Genomic DNA, 15,127 nt, shown 5'->3' with positions numbered 1-15,127 from the left:
TGAAACCTGCAGTTATTGTCTGTACTGAAGAATGGTAAAATACATTATGTAAGCAGAACTTTTAACTGGAACCTAAAGGGATTGTATCCCAATTATAATCCTGTTCCAGTAGTGGTACTGTCCTCGCAGGCTCCATTTTAAAGAGGTGATTGGTATTATCCCATTAGTTGGCTGCACAGATGCAAAAATGAGGGGGTTAGTTGAACAGAAATTAAAAGGTACAGTGACTAAAGTGAAATCCCTGCAATCTGCATGGACGCTTTTCAAAGACACCATAATAGAGGCCCAACTTAAATGTATACCCCAAATTAAAAAACACAGTGAAAGAACTGAAAAAGAGCCACCTTGGTTTAACAACCATGTAAAAGAAGCAGTGAGAGATAAAAAGGCATCTTTTAAAAAGTGGAAGTCAAATCCTAGTGAGATAAATAGAAAGGAACATAAACACTGCCTAATTAAGTGTAAAAATGTAATAAGAAAAGCCAAAGAGGAGTTTGAAGAACGGCTAGCCAAAAACTCAAAAGGTAATAACAAAATGTTTAAGTACATCAGAAGCAGGAAGCCTGCTAAACAACCAGTGGGGCCCCTGGACGATCGAGATACAAAAGCAGTGCTTAAAGATGATAAAGTCATTGCGGAGAAACTAAATGGATTCTTTGCTTCAGTCTTCACGGCTGAGGATGTTAGGGAGATTCCCAAACCTGAACCAGCTTTTGTAGGTGACAGATCGGAGGAATTGTCACAGATTGAGGTGTCACTAGAGGAGATTTTGGAATTAATTGATAAATTTAACAGTAACAAGTCACTGGGACCAGATGGCATTCACCCAAGAGTTCTGAAAGAACTCAAATGTGAAGTTGCGGAACTATTAACTATGGTTTGTAACCTGTCCTTTAAATCGGCTTCTGTACCCAATGACTGGAAGATAGCTAATGTAACGCCAATATTTTAAAAAGGCTCTAGAGGTGATCCCAGCAATTACAGACCGGTAAGTCTAACATCAGTACCGGGCAAATTAGTTGAAACAATAGTAAAGAATAAAATTGTCAGATACATAAAAGAACATAAATTGTTGGGCAAAAGTCAACATGGTTTCTGTAAAGGGAAATCGTGTCTTACTAATCTATTAGAGTTCTTTGAAGGGGTCAACAAATATGTGGACAAGGGGGATCCAGTGGACATAGTGTACTTAGATTTCCAGAAAGCCTTTGACAAGGTCCCTCACCAAAGGCTCTTACGTAAATTGTCATGGGATAAGAGGGAAGGTCCTTTCATGGATTGAGAACTGGTTAAAAGACAGGGAACAAAGGGTAGGAATAAATGGTAAATTCTCAGAATGGAGAGGGGTAACAAGTGGTGTCCCCCAAGGGTCAGTCCTAGGACCAATCCTATTCAACTTATTCATAAATGATCTGGAGAAAGGGGTAAAAAGTGAGGTGGCAAAGTTTGCAGATGATACTAAACTGCTCAGTATAGTTAAGACCAAAGCAGACTGTGAAGAACTTCAAAAAGCTCTCACAAAACTAAGTGATTGGGCAACAAAATGGCAAATGAATTTTAATGTGGATAAATGTAAAGTAATGCACATTGGAAGAAATTACCCCAACTATACATACAATATGATAGGGGCTAATTTAGCTACAACGAATCAGGAAAAAGGTCTTGGAGTCATCGTGGATAGTTCTCTGAAGACGTCCACGCAGTGTGCCACGGCGATCAAAAAAGTAAACAGGATATTAGGAATCATTAAAAAGGGGATAGAAAATAAGACGGAGAGTATCTTATTGCCCTTGTATAAATCCATGGTACGCCCACATCTTGAATACTGCATGCAGATGTGGTCTCATCTCAAAAAAGATATACTGGCATTAGAAAAAGTTCAGAGAAGGGCAACTAAAATGATTAGGGGTTTGGAACGGGTCCCATATGAGGAGAGATTAAAGAGGCTAGGACTTTTCATCTTGGAAAAGAGGAGACTAAGGGGGGATATGATAGAGATATATAAAATCATGAGTGAAGTAGGGAAAGTAAATAAGGAAAAGTTATTTACTTGTTCCCATAATATAAAAACTATGGGCCACCAAATGAAATTAATGGGCAGCAGGTTTAAAACAAATAAAAGGAAGTTCTTCTTCACACAGCGCACAGTCAACTTGTGGAACTCCTTGCCTGAGGAGGTTGTGAAGACTAGGACTATAACAGCGTTTAAAAGAGAACTGGATGAATTCATGGAGATTAAGTCCGTTAATGGATATTAGCCAGGATGGGTAAGGAAGGGTGTCCCTAGCCTCTGTCTGTGAGAGGGTGGAGATGAATGGCAGGAGAGAGATAACTTGATCATTGCCTGTTGGGTTCACTCCCTCTGGGGCACCTGGCATTGGCCACTGTCGGTAGACAGGATACTGGGCTAGATGGACCTTTGGTCTGACCCAGTACGGCCATTCTTATGTTCTTAGATGAAGCAGTTATTTATTGCCATGAATTCTGGAACTCAACGTTTAAACCAATCCTTTCACATTGACAGAAGGCTTGGAAGGAATTAAATGGATATGTGGTATTCTGAGATGTATCCAGATATCACCATTGAAATATCTATAAATAAAATACCAAAAGTTTTTATTGATGCCTTCTTTAATAGGGTAAGCTGAGTTTGTTCAGTGTAGCAATGAATGTACAGTTTCTATTCTAAAAGGTTATTTTGATTTTCCTGTTTATTTAGATGTTCTACAATATTGCTTTGCTGTTTATTTGAATGTATATGAAAATATTAAATGGATTGATAATCCAAAAGTAAATATTAAATTGGATTTAGAGAGCTTTATGGTATCTCAGGTGGGGTGGGGGGTGAACCTGCACCCTGCTTGGCATTCCCTCCTGCTCTCCCACTGCTCCCCCTCCCCCCAGCATCCCCTCCTGCCCACCACTTTGCACACAGCAGTAGTGAGGAAACACTATGGAAACTGGGTGATAAGTTTGTAAGAATATCATCACTCCCAACCAAGTTAAAGCTATTAATGTAATATCATTCGCATGATCTGTAGAAAGCATTGAACCTGTTGTAACATGTACACTAGGCTATTCTGTATTGTTACTAGGTGATGCTTTCACTGCTATCAGACATGGTTACATTTTTCAGCTCTCAGGGACAGTGCTCCCCTAATGAGTCTCTAAGATGGCTGCAATTCAAGCAGCAAACTACGTAGCACATTACAAAGCCAGATATCCAGTCTTTTACAGCAAATAAGTATTGTCTATTCTGGTTGAATATTCGTAGGGTTACTTTATCAGATCTAAGTAAGGCCTTTGGAAATCTATAGGAAACGTTACCATATTCTACAGAACATTAACTCCATATCAGCAGTACAAACCCAACAGGTAAAGCAACACTGAATTTAAAAGAAGCATGGCTTTATTTTCTCCCTTTCAGGAAGGTATGGGGCAGAAGCGCTAAAGGGCTTCTCTATGTGGGGAAGTTATACCAGAAAAAGAGTGTCCACACAGCAGATTATACTTAGTTTACACTGGTATAACTATATTGGTTTAAATTCACATCTTGGGGGCACGTCTACATTACCTGCCATAGTGATCTACCAGGGATCGATTTATCGCGTCTAGATGTGATAAAATCGATCCCCGATCACTCTGCTGTCGACTCCGGAACTCCCACCGCGGCGAGAGGTGGAAGCGGAGTCGACGGGGGAGCTGCAGCAGTCGACTCACCGCCGTCCTCACGGCCAGATAAATCGACCTAAGATACGCCGACTTCAGCTACGCTATTCACGTAGCTGAAGTTGCATATCTTAGGTCGACCCCTCTCCCCCCCCCCCCCCCCCCCCCCCCCCCCCGCTAGTGTAGACCTAGACTTAGTTTATACCGGTGTAAGTGTGGGGGTTATTTTGGTTTTTTTAGCTTTTCAGTTTAACCTCCTTCCAAAGGGTCATAAACTAAATAGAAAAGTTCCACTTATGCTGGAATAAGCTTGTCCACACAGGAGATCATACTGGGGTATATACAACTAGTAAAACTTTCCCAGGTAGACAAAGCCCTAAGCGATTGAGCACCTATCATGAACTAGAATTATTCCCATCTCTGGAGGGCACTGGGGGAGGGAAGATTTTCTTCTCTACTTCTGACTAGAGGCTGATAGTTAAGGCCAAGATCATCATCTTCCCTTCCAAAATATTTTGTAACTGGAAAACAGGTGCAGATGGTTGCTTGAGAATCTGGGATTACATTTTTAATAATGCTCACTTCTGCACATGAATTAGCATTTTATCAGAGTGACTGAAAGGATTCTGTTCACAATTATGAGCTTCCTGGGTGCGCATCTCTTAAATTGGGATGCAGCCCTGTTGAAATGCAAATATGCACTGTCTGTATAAAAATTAAAAAGATCAAGAAGCAAACTTTGCCATACATTGACTTTTATAATTATACAAAATTTCCATTGGCATTCGTGTGTCTAGAGCCTCTTGTTGAAAGCATTAAATTGCAAATCTCAAGTTCTTGAAGTTTAAAGAAGTAGAATTCATTTGGACTGTTTGAACTACTCAGGAATGCTGGCACTGACTTCGGTGCATGTGCAGCAGACATTCTATCTGTTCCTTCTGTTAATATACCTGTCAAAATACATTAATTACATTATACTGTAATCAGCAAGTTCTAGATCAGAAATGTTTTGTATACTTACATGGTAAACAGTAAGATGTGTAGCTTCTAAAATGAGGCAGATAGGATCTCTTGCCTTAGTTCTTCTGCAGCGCCTTTGTCAGGTAGACCAATCTTAAATCTTACCTTGGTTAAATAGTAAGGGCCAAATTCAATGTTGATAAATGCAAAGTAATGCACATTGCAAACATAATCCCAACTATACATATAAAATGATGGGGTCTAAATTAGCTGTTACCACTCAAGAAATAGATCTTGGAGTCATGGATGTTTTCAGAGAAGAGCCACAATAAGTGTAGCGGTAGTCAAAAAAGCGAACAGAATGTTGGGAATCATTAAGAAAGGGATAGATAAGACAAAAAATATATTGCCTCTGTATAAAACCATGGTATACCCACATCTTGAATACTGCGTGCAGATGTGGTTGCCCCATCTCAAAGATATATTGGAATTGGAAAAGGGCAACAAAAATTATTGGGGATATGGAACGGCTTCCATATGAGGAGCGACTAATAAAACTTGGACTTTCAGCTTGGAAAAGAAACGACTAAGGGGGGATGTGATAGAGGTCTATAAAATCATGACTGGTGTGGAGAAAGTAAATAAGGAAGTGTTATTTACTCCTCATACCACAAGAACTAGGGGTCACCAAATGAAATTAATAGGCAGCAGATTTAAAGCAAACAAAAGGAAGCATTTTTTCACACAACGCACAGTCAACCTGTGGAACTCTTTGCTGGAGGATGTTGTGAAGGCCAAGACTATAACACGGTTCAAAAAAGAACTAGATAAGTTCATGGAGGATAGGTCCATCAATGGCTATTAGCCATTAGCCAGGATGGGCAGGGATGGTATCCCTAGCCTCTGTTTGCCAGAAGCTGGGAATGGGTGACAGGGGATGGATCACTTGATGATTATCTGTTCTGTTTATTCCTTCGGGGCACCTGGCATTGGCCACTGTTGGAAGACAGGATACTGACCTAGATAGACCTTTGGTCTGAACCAGTGTGGCCATTCTTATGGTCTATCCTGTAGTGTGGGGGAAGAGGGTGAATGGAACATGCCCATCCCTCAACCCCTTGTGCAGCAGCAGGCTAAAATTCCTATCTACTGTAGTAATTGAGAGTTCTAGAAGCAGGACAGACTACAATGCCAACAGCTGCATTGTGGCACCGAAGGGGTTAGGGTTGGGCTGTGTTGCCTACCAGTTAAGGCGTGTGGACAGCTCCCTCATATGTTGCATTCAGCATCTTGCACTAGCAGGGGATGTATGCTAATCCTTTTTATTTTATTTTAAAGGACAGCAGTGTGCATCCCACCATACGCCTGCCCTGAGACATCTGTATGTTTTTAAAATCTAATCCTCTGCCAGTACCTCTCTGCTCTGCACACCCAGCCCAAGCATAACTCCAGTTTGTAAGGGCAGAATTTTGCCATAAGTGTTCAGATGTTGTGGAAAATATGCATTTCCAACCCCTTGGAGTTGGTGACTAGAAGTGAGACTTCCTACTGGAGCAAATGTGTAAAAGGGAACACATTTAAAGGATGTATTTTCACGTGTTCCATTTCATATTGTGATTTCAGTAAAGGCATTCACTGTCCACTTCCTCTCCTTGATCCTTAGTGGAGTCTTCTTGAAATTTATCTATCTTGTAAATAATTGAGTTTATGACGACAGACTTATGGCTTCCCTTTTAAAGTTGTTGTTTCAATACAATCTTGGCCACTGCTTACATCTGATACGTTTGAAAAATCTATTTCCGACAGGAGTTGAGTCACAAGCCTCTTGGTGATCTTGCTGTGGTTGTCAGCTGCATATCTGTTGGTGACTGTTTTCTGCTGCAAGTGCTGACTCCAAATGGGAGGTGTAATGTAGATATCTGTTTTCTGTTCCTACTTATTTTGACCTCATTCAGTCAGAGAAACTTTCTTTGGCAAAAATTTGCAACAACAGAAGGCTTGACATTGTATCTCTTTTGTAAGCCAAAAATAAGTCATAACATTTCTTTCCTGTCTCTAGTAAGAAAATCAGCCAGAAAAGATTCCTAAAATCCAGCTTTTGATGTAAAATACCAGTGCAACACCACATGACAATGCCCTGGCACCTTTTAATCTGAGCGGTCATTCCATAACTACATGGCTGTAAGTCAGCCTGCTGTTACACTTCTTGGGACAGTTTAAAGCCTTCATTTTTGGCTACCCAAAGTGTTTCTCATCTGTATTCTCTCCCTTCCCTGAGGGTATAGAATTCTTGGTTCTTAGCCACAATCAGACAGCATTTGTTCCCCTCAAGGTCATTAAAGTGGATTATTTCATTTAAATAAGAAAGTTCAAGAAGGTGAAAATACAGATGTGAACCGCAACTAAACCTATTTCATCTAAGCAACAGCTATGAAGAGCCACACTAATACTGATCAAGAAAGGTTAATTCAAAAAATTAAAGGTTGAGGGACAAGGTTTCTTACTTGGTAGCAGAGATTCAGAAGTGACCCGGTCAAGACATGGCTTTCAAAGGAGATCATTGCTTGTCCTTTCAGAGTCAGTGCTCACCCCAAACTGTATTCCTTTCTCTAAGACTTGACCGATCCTTATATAGTGCAGACAAACTTTGTTCTTCCCCAAGGTCTGTGCCCCAATTCACCTACTCCTTTCTAATCACTATGGACATTTGTTTTAACCAGTCTATATCTGTCCAGGTATATTGGGATATGTCCTTTCCCTACCACCTCCTTCCTCACCCTCCTGCATCCTCCCAACAAAGAGCTGGTTATTAATACAGAAATTATATAGTCATTCAGTATTGTAATATGTGAGGAACCATGGTGTCATAAGTGTGGCTGCTGGTTTCAAATATTGCTATTTTGTCACCACTAGAGAAAAGAATAAGTGAGTATGAACACGAACATGTGAAGGAGGATAATGAATTTGCTGTTTTGTGCAGGTTAATCTGAAAAAAGTAAGCCTGTTTCTTTAGGTATTTACTGGTGAGGTGGATGCTGAGAGCCTGAAACATCCTGGCCTATCTGCCATGGGACAGTAATATTTTTCTCAGCTTCATCTATTAGCCTTATGGGAAGTATTTGAGGGCTGGAAAGGAGAAAGAGGGGAGCAGGCAGGATCAGACTGTGATAGAACGCAATTTGTCAGGCTACTACAGTGCCCTGCTGGGTTGTGAACCCTCGGGGTCCCGGGAAGATGCTAACACTTCAGATGCTTCACAGATTGCATGGGCACAGAGGGTGAGAAGACATGACATGATGAATGGTTTTGTATGTGCACCCACAGGTGTGGTCATATGTTGCAAGTGCATCTTAAGTTGGCAGTTTTAGCCCACTCTCCCCTTCTGAGCCCAGAAAAGTCCCTTTTGGTTCAGAGTGAACTTAGAATATGTTGAGTGTTTTATTTCTAAGAAAACAGTAGAGTTCAGAGCATTCAGCTACCATGGTGATGAGCACAGTGTAAGAACTTACTTCTCAGACTTGGTCACAGACTTCCTGTAAGCACATAAACACTTGAACACCCCCTGATGAAAGGGTTGTATAAAATGGATTGTAGTATAGGGGATTGGGGAAATGATATGAGAACAATATAACTTGGGAGCATATTTAATTTGTGTGTGGTGGTGGCTGGGCCATTTTCACTTTGGACTCAGCAAATGACAAAGCCTCTTGAGTTTTTAGAGCATTCATTTAATGTAACCCTTCTGTCCATCTAAGTTGGCAGCAACCAGGGCCGGGTTCTGTATCTAGGGGTTCCGTTTCAATAACGCAATGCAAAACCGGCTTGAGCCCCCACCCAGTGACCTGGGACAATTACATACCACCCCCTGGGTGCCTCTAAGAGGCAATGCTTCCCCTCTCGTAAGCACAGAGTCTGAGTGTAGCAGAAAATGTTTAATAACATGAGGTAAACGACATCCGCATTAAATTGGAAAAACACCACAAACAGGATTCATAACACGAACCATGAGCAAAAACCCACCCCAGCAAATTGGGCTGTGTCCTTTCCCTTTGGTTCTTGAATCCAGCAACCCCAAAATCACCCAGAGTCCCCAAAGTCCAACACCCCCAAAGTCTCTTGGGTCCAGCAACCACCCAAAGTCTCTGTCCCTGGTCAGTGCAGCCCCAGAGTAAAAGGGGGGGGGGCACGCAGGGTGTTAAGGGGCACCTTACGTTATCCAAGGCTGGCCGGCCGTCTCTCCATGGGGTTCTGCCGCAGCCTTCACCATGAGCCAGTCCACTTCCTGCTGTCCCACGAACTACTCCGCTCTACAAGCTGCTCCGCTCCGCTCACCGACCTGTGAGCCGCTCCAGCTGTCCCTGCAAACAGCTCCGCTCGCTGTTCCTTGGGCCACTCTAACCGGCCCCGCAAGGCTCCGCACCGCTTGCTGCTCCTCCAGTCATCCCCACAAATTGCTCCGCCAGCTGCTTAGCAATATAGCTTCAGGCTCCCCCACTAGTTAACACAGCACTCAGTGATCTCAGCTCTTAATAACTTTAGCTCTTTTGTGATTTCAGCTCTTAGCAATTTCAGCTCATAGTAGGGGAGCCCCAGTGCAGGTGCACCATTGGCCCAAAGTGAATTCAGCTCAGCAGCCTGTAACTAGACTCCTAATGGAATCAAAGGCTTGGTCTACACTTACCCCCCAATTCGAACTAAGGTACGCAACTTCAGCTACGTAAATAACGTAGCTGAAGTTCGAAGTACCTTAGTTCGAACTTACCTCGGTCCACACGCAGCAGGCAGGCTCCCCCGTTGACACCGCGGTTCCGACGCCACGGTACTCCTCTCGTCTAGCTGGAGTACCGCAGTCAACGGCAATCACTTCCTGGTTCAACTTATCGTGTCCAGACAAGACGCGATAAATCGAACCCAGAACTTCGATTCCCAGCCACCGAACTAGCGGCTGGGTGTAGACATACCCAAAGTTAGTTCTGACATTCAACAGTGGAGAGAGGAGGTAGTGCAATTGGTGTTTCAAACCCTCAGAGGGGGCCCATACTATCAGGTACAAATACCTGTCCCCATCCTCTCTCCCTTCACTGGGTTTTGTAACCCATGCCCCTTGTCAAGCAAGTGCTACTTAGGTAATGGTGAAGGACTCACTCAGTCCTTCTGTCATACAACAGTTCCACTGGCCTTGATTCACAGAATCAGGGTAACAAAACTTTATTCTTCCTGCCCCAATAACAGAGAAACTGGGGATCCCACACCAGCCAAAGTAACCACTTTCAGTTGCTGTTGTTTCATGCCAGGCGAGTGGGAGTGCCTATGCAAACAAGATCAGCCCCTGGAGTTCTTTTCCACACTCGCCATAATTCACCACCAGATGTCAGGGTAGAGCTCATCCTGACTCTGCTTACATAATATCAGGTCTGGTTTTGAAAAGCTCTAAACAAACAAACAAAAAAAGCGCACCACATCGCTGGTCCTCTTGAGTTGGAGCCACAGATTTTGAGATGTTTTGTTAGAATTTGTATTTTTAAAAGATAGTGTCTCCCAGTTTATCACCTGCCACTGATGCCCTCAAATTTCTTACTTTTAATCATTCCCCTCGATTTGGAAAAATACTGGTATGTGTTCAAAACTAGTCTTGCTTAGGAAACGTTTGTATGTTTTTAAGTAGAGTTGAAATACTAGCAAAGATGGAAGTGAAGTACATGTAGTCCCTTTGTCTGTACTCTAAAAGTGAATCGGTAAGGGAAGCATTTGGGGAAGAGGAAGCTTAATACTGTACTGCTTTGGTCTAAATTATTCTTTCACACAATTTTGTATCTTTCTTGTCATTAACATGCTTTAGGAAAGTTTAAAAGGTATATAACAAGCCTATTACATTTCAAGCTCAAGCTGCTTCACCATATTCTGTTTGTTTCAACAACACAATGCCAGCTCTTAATATGTCCGAATACACAAATATTCTCCAGAGGCTAGTAGGAAATCGTAAAGTACAGAATCAGTGAGCAACAAAATTCCAGGCGTAAACTTTTTTGAAGGCTGTGTAGGTGTATGTTTGTGTCTTTTAGCCAGAAAGCTTTTAGTGTTGGTCCCCATATTGATTACAAAGTGTTGAGGGATCTCTCTGAGAATATTTCATATGAATACAGAACATAAAGACAATTGAGTATGTAACAAATAAGTAACTTTATCATTCTGATCCATCATCCATATGACAAACCCTTCCAGTGTACTAAATTTAATCCTTAAGTAATAGTGTTTAGTTCTTGCAACAGACCTTCTCTAGTGGGCCCAATGTCATTACTGCAAACACTGAGTTTAAGGAACTGACTAATTGCTGATAAATATAGTATGCAGTAAAGTGAAATTCTGACAAGAAAATGTGCAACAACTAACTTAAAATTTAATTAGAAAAGATTGATTGGTATAACTTAACTCTGTTATCTAATGCTGCATTTATTCTGATAAAGAAAACAAAGGCAGTATAATGAAGGGGGTGTGTGTGTGTGTGTCTGTGCGCGCACGCATGTGCATATGCACACAAACCATCTCAAAGCACCGTGAAACACTGGAAAAACTATACCTAATAGATTTTTAATAAAAAGGCTACTCTTCTGACTTTTATTTTCTCCTGTTCTCCTTTGATGGTACCTCCTTTCTTTGTGGCTTCCAAGCTCCGTAGTCTTGGTGTCCTGTTTAAAGCTGACCTATCTTTTGATGATCCTTTTGGTTGGATTTTAGTGTAGTTATACCATTTAGACGCTTTCCAGGTTGCAGTTCATCTTCTCCCAATCAGATGCTGATGTCCCTATACTGGTTTTTGTCTCCGACTGAACTGTGATGATACAAGATTTGCAGGTCTCTGTTTCTGGTGGTGGTGTTCTGCCTGGCTTTCAGTGTAGAAGAGACAAGCTAAAGATGACATGCAAGTCCTTAACTCTTGCTTTTGTGGTTTTAAATCAGAATAATATTAAATATTTTGTGCGGTTTGCTAATTAAAACTTTGTTCCTAAGCCAAGGCTGTATTGTTAGACCATGTATTGCAGGAATACATTGTATGTAATTTAAAGGAATGAAAATGGCCTGATTGAAAAGCCTAAACAAAAATGACTGAGAACAATCCTCAGTAGTATGTCTGTACATTCCTTACAAAAGAAAGTATCCTTTGTTCCTGTCTGAAGCCTGTGAGTGTTCTGTTCCTCTAAGCACTCAACTTGCCAACTCCAGGCGGCTGATTATTTTGTTCCTTTCCATATTGAACAAAGTCAGTTCAGTCTTCATTCTCAGTAGAAGTAGAACAAATACTCATCAGCCAATCTCTTTGCTTGCCATTCAGTAACACTTTGGAGCGTCAAAGCAGAAAATACTGTAATTTTCTGGTGTTGAACACACAATGCAAAAGGGGAGAAATGTTGCATCTTGAGGGATGAGGTGAGAAATTAATCAACATGCAGAAGAGAGGAGTAGCTGGAAGAAAACAAGATGAACAGAGATAGTAAAATCTTTTATGGCCCAGAAGTAAAAGTGCTTTAAAAATAATTGGTGGAACATAATAGATGTAAAATAAACTGAAGAGATGAGAAAGTAGAAAATCATTTTCAGTATAGATTTCTTAAACAAAAATGTGAAAGTATAAAGGGAGCAATACAAAAAGATTATCAACTTGCTTCTTTTGGAAGCTATTTGCTTTTCCTGGCATAGGGCAGCATTCAGTCCCACTTACAATTGAGTCACACTAATGACCAATTACAAAGAACACTGAGATGTATTGTTTAGCGAGAGCAAGGAGATTCACAGCTAACTGTAAAGTGTATAGGCTCTTCTGTACAAAGGTGCAATAGGCTCAAGTAGGTAAGGGTAAGGACTTCTTATGCCAGGGCAGTGGTTCTCAACCTATTTATCATTGTGAGTCGCATGTGTAGCTCTGTGTTATGTGGGCCGCATCCACACAATATATGTACTACCTATATGGCCCTGAGGCTGTCACATGGGCCAAGCTGTGTGCTGATTGGGTCGCAAGTGTTCCAAGATTTGAGAACCACTGTGGCATGGTGTTGAAAGGATCCATGGTCTATTTTTCCCTTAGCTGTGACTTTTCTGTACTGCCTGCTGTTTTAGATTCATAACTCTAATGTTCTGTCACTTCTGTTATATGCATTTCTTTAAGCCTCTAGATTATTTCTAGTCTATGAACTAAAAAACCATCTGGGCACCACAATAAAAGCTTAACTACTGGAGTGTAGTCAGACATAGTGTAAAAAAAAAAAGACCATTGTGTGCGTACATCACAAAAAGGTTTTATGAATTAGAACAATCCATGTAGTATTTTAAAATAATTTTTATGGTATCAAAACCAAAAAGCTAACACTATCTTAGTTTATCGCACTACTCATTTTTTTTTAAAAACGTATCTTTAGCAAATCCCTAAATGTTTGTGTTTTGAATCATTTTACCGGTTTTCACTCTTTACATTTTTCTGATTTCTTTTCAACCCTTGCCTCTCCCCTTTTAAAATTTATTTATTTATTTTTGTTGCAGCTGCTTCCCATCTTACCTCTTAGCCCCGTGTTAGAGCAGTTCAGCCTATTAAAATAGTGCCTAAGCACTAAACAAGGTAGTCTGCATCTGCAAAGAATTGCCTATAGTGGTTTCTGTGGTCCTAGAAAGCTCTTTTAGATTTTCTTTATTTGTGTTAATGTTTCCTTGTCGTGTATGGTTTTAGAGCAAGAGGGCAGTGGTAAATAGGTGGGTCTTGGAAAGAGTTCTGAAGACAGCTAAGCTTTGACTCCAAAAGCAAACAGGAAATGAAAGTCAACAGTCTGAAAATAGTTTTCCTTCCTCCTTCCCACATCCCTATCCATAAATATAACTTTACAAATAATTAAATATTGCATAGGGAGTGTGATCCAAGAAGCTTCATATCAACAACAAAAATGTAAATTGAAAATATCTATGCAAGTGTTTCCTTGTTTAAAGGGCACCCTTCTTAATCTGTAGGGCGTATTATTTATCTTGTAAAATTAAGCTCCTGTCCAACCCAAATTTACAAGATTAGCAGAAGCACATGACCATAATCTCTGAGTTAAATCAGGACTGTTGGTATGTAAATAGTTATATGCTATTATGGAAGGTATTATGGATAAAATTTCCAAAAGCACCTAAGTGATTTAGGGTAATATTTTCAATAATGTCTATGTTCTTAAACATAATTACAAACTGATAAATGCTACACTGAAATTATTAGAGATATGGCAGTCTTTGCACTCAAGGAAAGATGTTAGTGTAAGGAATGGGTTTTGAGACCTTTTTATTTCACCTCTGGGTAATGCATTGGAAACCCTCCAGACAGCTCAGTGAAATGCTGATAATTACACAATGGGTTTTTTAATCCTTCAGCACATCATGTGTGTTCAGGTATTCTTGTGATAAAAGGGTCTCTTTAAGATTTTATGTTCCTGTTGTTGTTAAAGGGAGGATGATCAATGCACATTGTCATCTACTTCCCTCAAAAAGGTGGGGGGGGGGGAGAAGGGGAAAAAGTGTTTCTTGTGCACTGTTTAAATTAACTCCTGAATTAGGTCAAAATTTACCACGTATCTCAAACAGGACAATACATGAAATCCTCTAATACTTAGTTTGCTATGAATCTTGCTGTCTTGAAAACAATCTGTTTCTTAGTAGTAATTTCAGAAAAGTGGAGATGCAAGGCCCCTGCTGTTTCTACCAAATGGATAAAATCAAGACGATGGCTTGCTGGCATTTGTAAATACAACGGTGTCAGAAAAGAAAAAGCCCACAAGAGGGACAGAATCTGTATAGTCCATAGAATTACTCTTGATTAAGCTTTTGTTTTCTTTCTCCTCTATACATCTTTGTAGGCGTATGAAAGAAGATTTCCTACATGTCCTCTAATCCCAATGTTTGTAGCTAGTGACACTGTGAATGAATTCAAGAGTGAGGATGGAGCTATCCATGTGATAGAAAGGCGTTGTAAACTGGATATAGATGCACCACGGTTATTGAAAAAGGTAACTAAACAATTTTAAAATGGCTTTTATCCTAATTTTCTTGATACCAACCCACAAAAATGGAAATCTTTAACAAAATCTGTGGTAATCTTTCTCAGATTGCAGGAGTAGATTATGTTTACTTTGTCCAGAAGAACTCCTTGAACAGACAAGATCGGACTTTGCACATAGAGGCCTACAATGAAACCTTTTCTAACAGAGTCATCATTAATGAGCACTGCTGTTACACCGTGAGTAACAGAGAGAATCTAACAGTTGTACAGATTGGGTTTGGTTGGCATTGACATTCAGCACTCATAACCAGAAGCTGGATTATTTTTGGCTCCTCCTAAAAATCAGAATTATTATTGTGCCATGCGTGTTGCTGTTAGTGTTAAAAGTAATCAATACGTGTGAAAACCCTGATGAAAATTTGTTTTCTGTCCATTGGACATATTCCCACATTACTAAAGACAGACATTTGACAGACTCCGCCT

The 15,127-nt window shown here is 40.6% G+C and overlaps 1 protein-coding gene across 1 annotated transcript in view; it reads left to right on the top strand.

Moving 5' to 3' along the window:
• SEC14L1 (SEC14 like lipid binding 1) overlaps window positions 1-15,127 on the top strand; it is a 57,443-nt gene that overhangs the window by 21,438 nt on the left and 20,878 nt on the right. Inside the window, exons 3-4 of the mRNA XM_065415468.1 lie at window positions 14,502-14,651; window positions 14,750-14,881. Of these exons, the coding sequence (XP_065271540.1) occupies window positions 14,502-14,651; window positions 14,750-14,881 (282 nt within the window). The remainder of the gene's footprint in view (window positions 1-14,501; window positions 14,652-14,749; window positions 14,882-15,127) is intronic.

This window comes from Emys orbicularis, chromosome 13 (assembly GCF_028017835.1).
Source record: "Emys orbicularis isolate rEmyOrb1 chromosome 13, rEmyOrb1.hap1, whole genome shotgun sequence".
In the NCBI taxonomy this organism is placed as follows: domain Eukaryota; kingdom Metazoa; phylum Chordata; order Testudines; family Emydidae; genus Emys; species Emys orbicularis.
The sequence above is the reverse complement of the archived record's forward strand: the minus strand, read 5'-3'. Positions and strand labels throughout refer to the sequence as shown.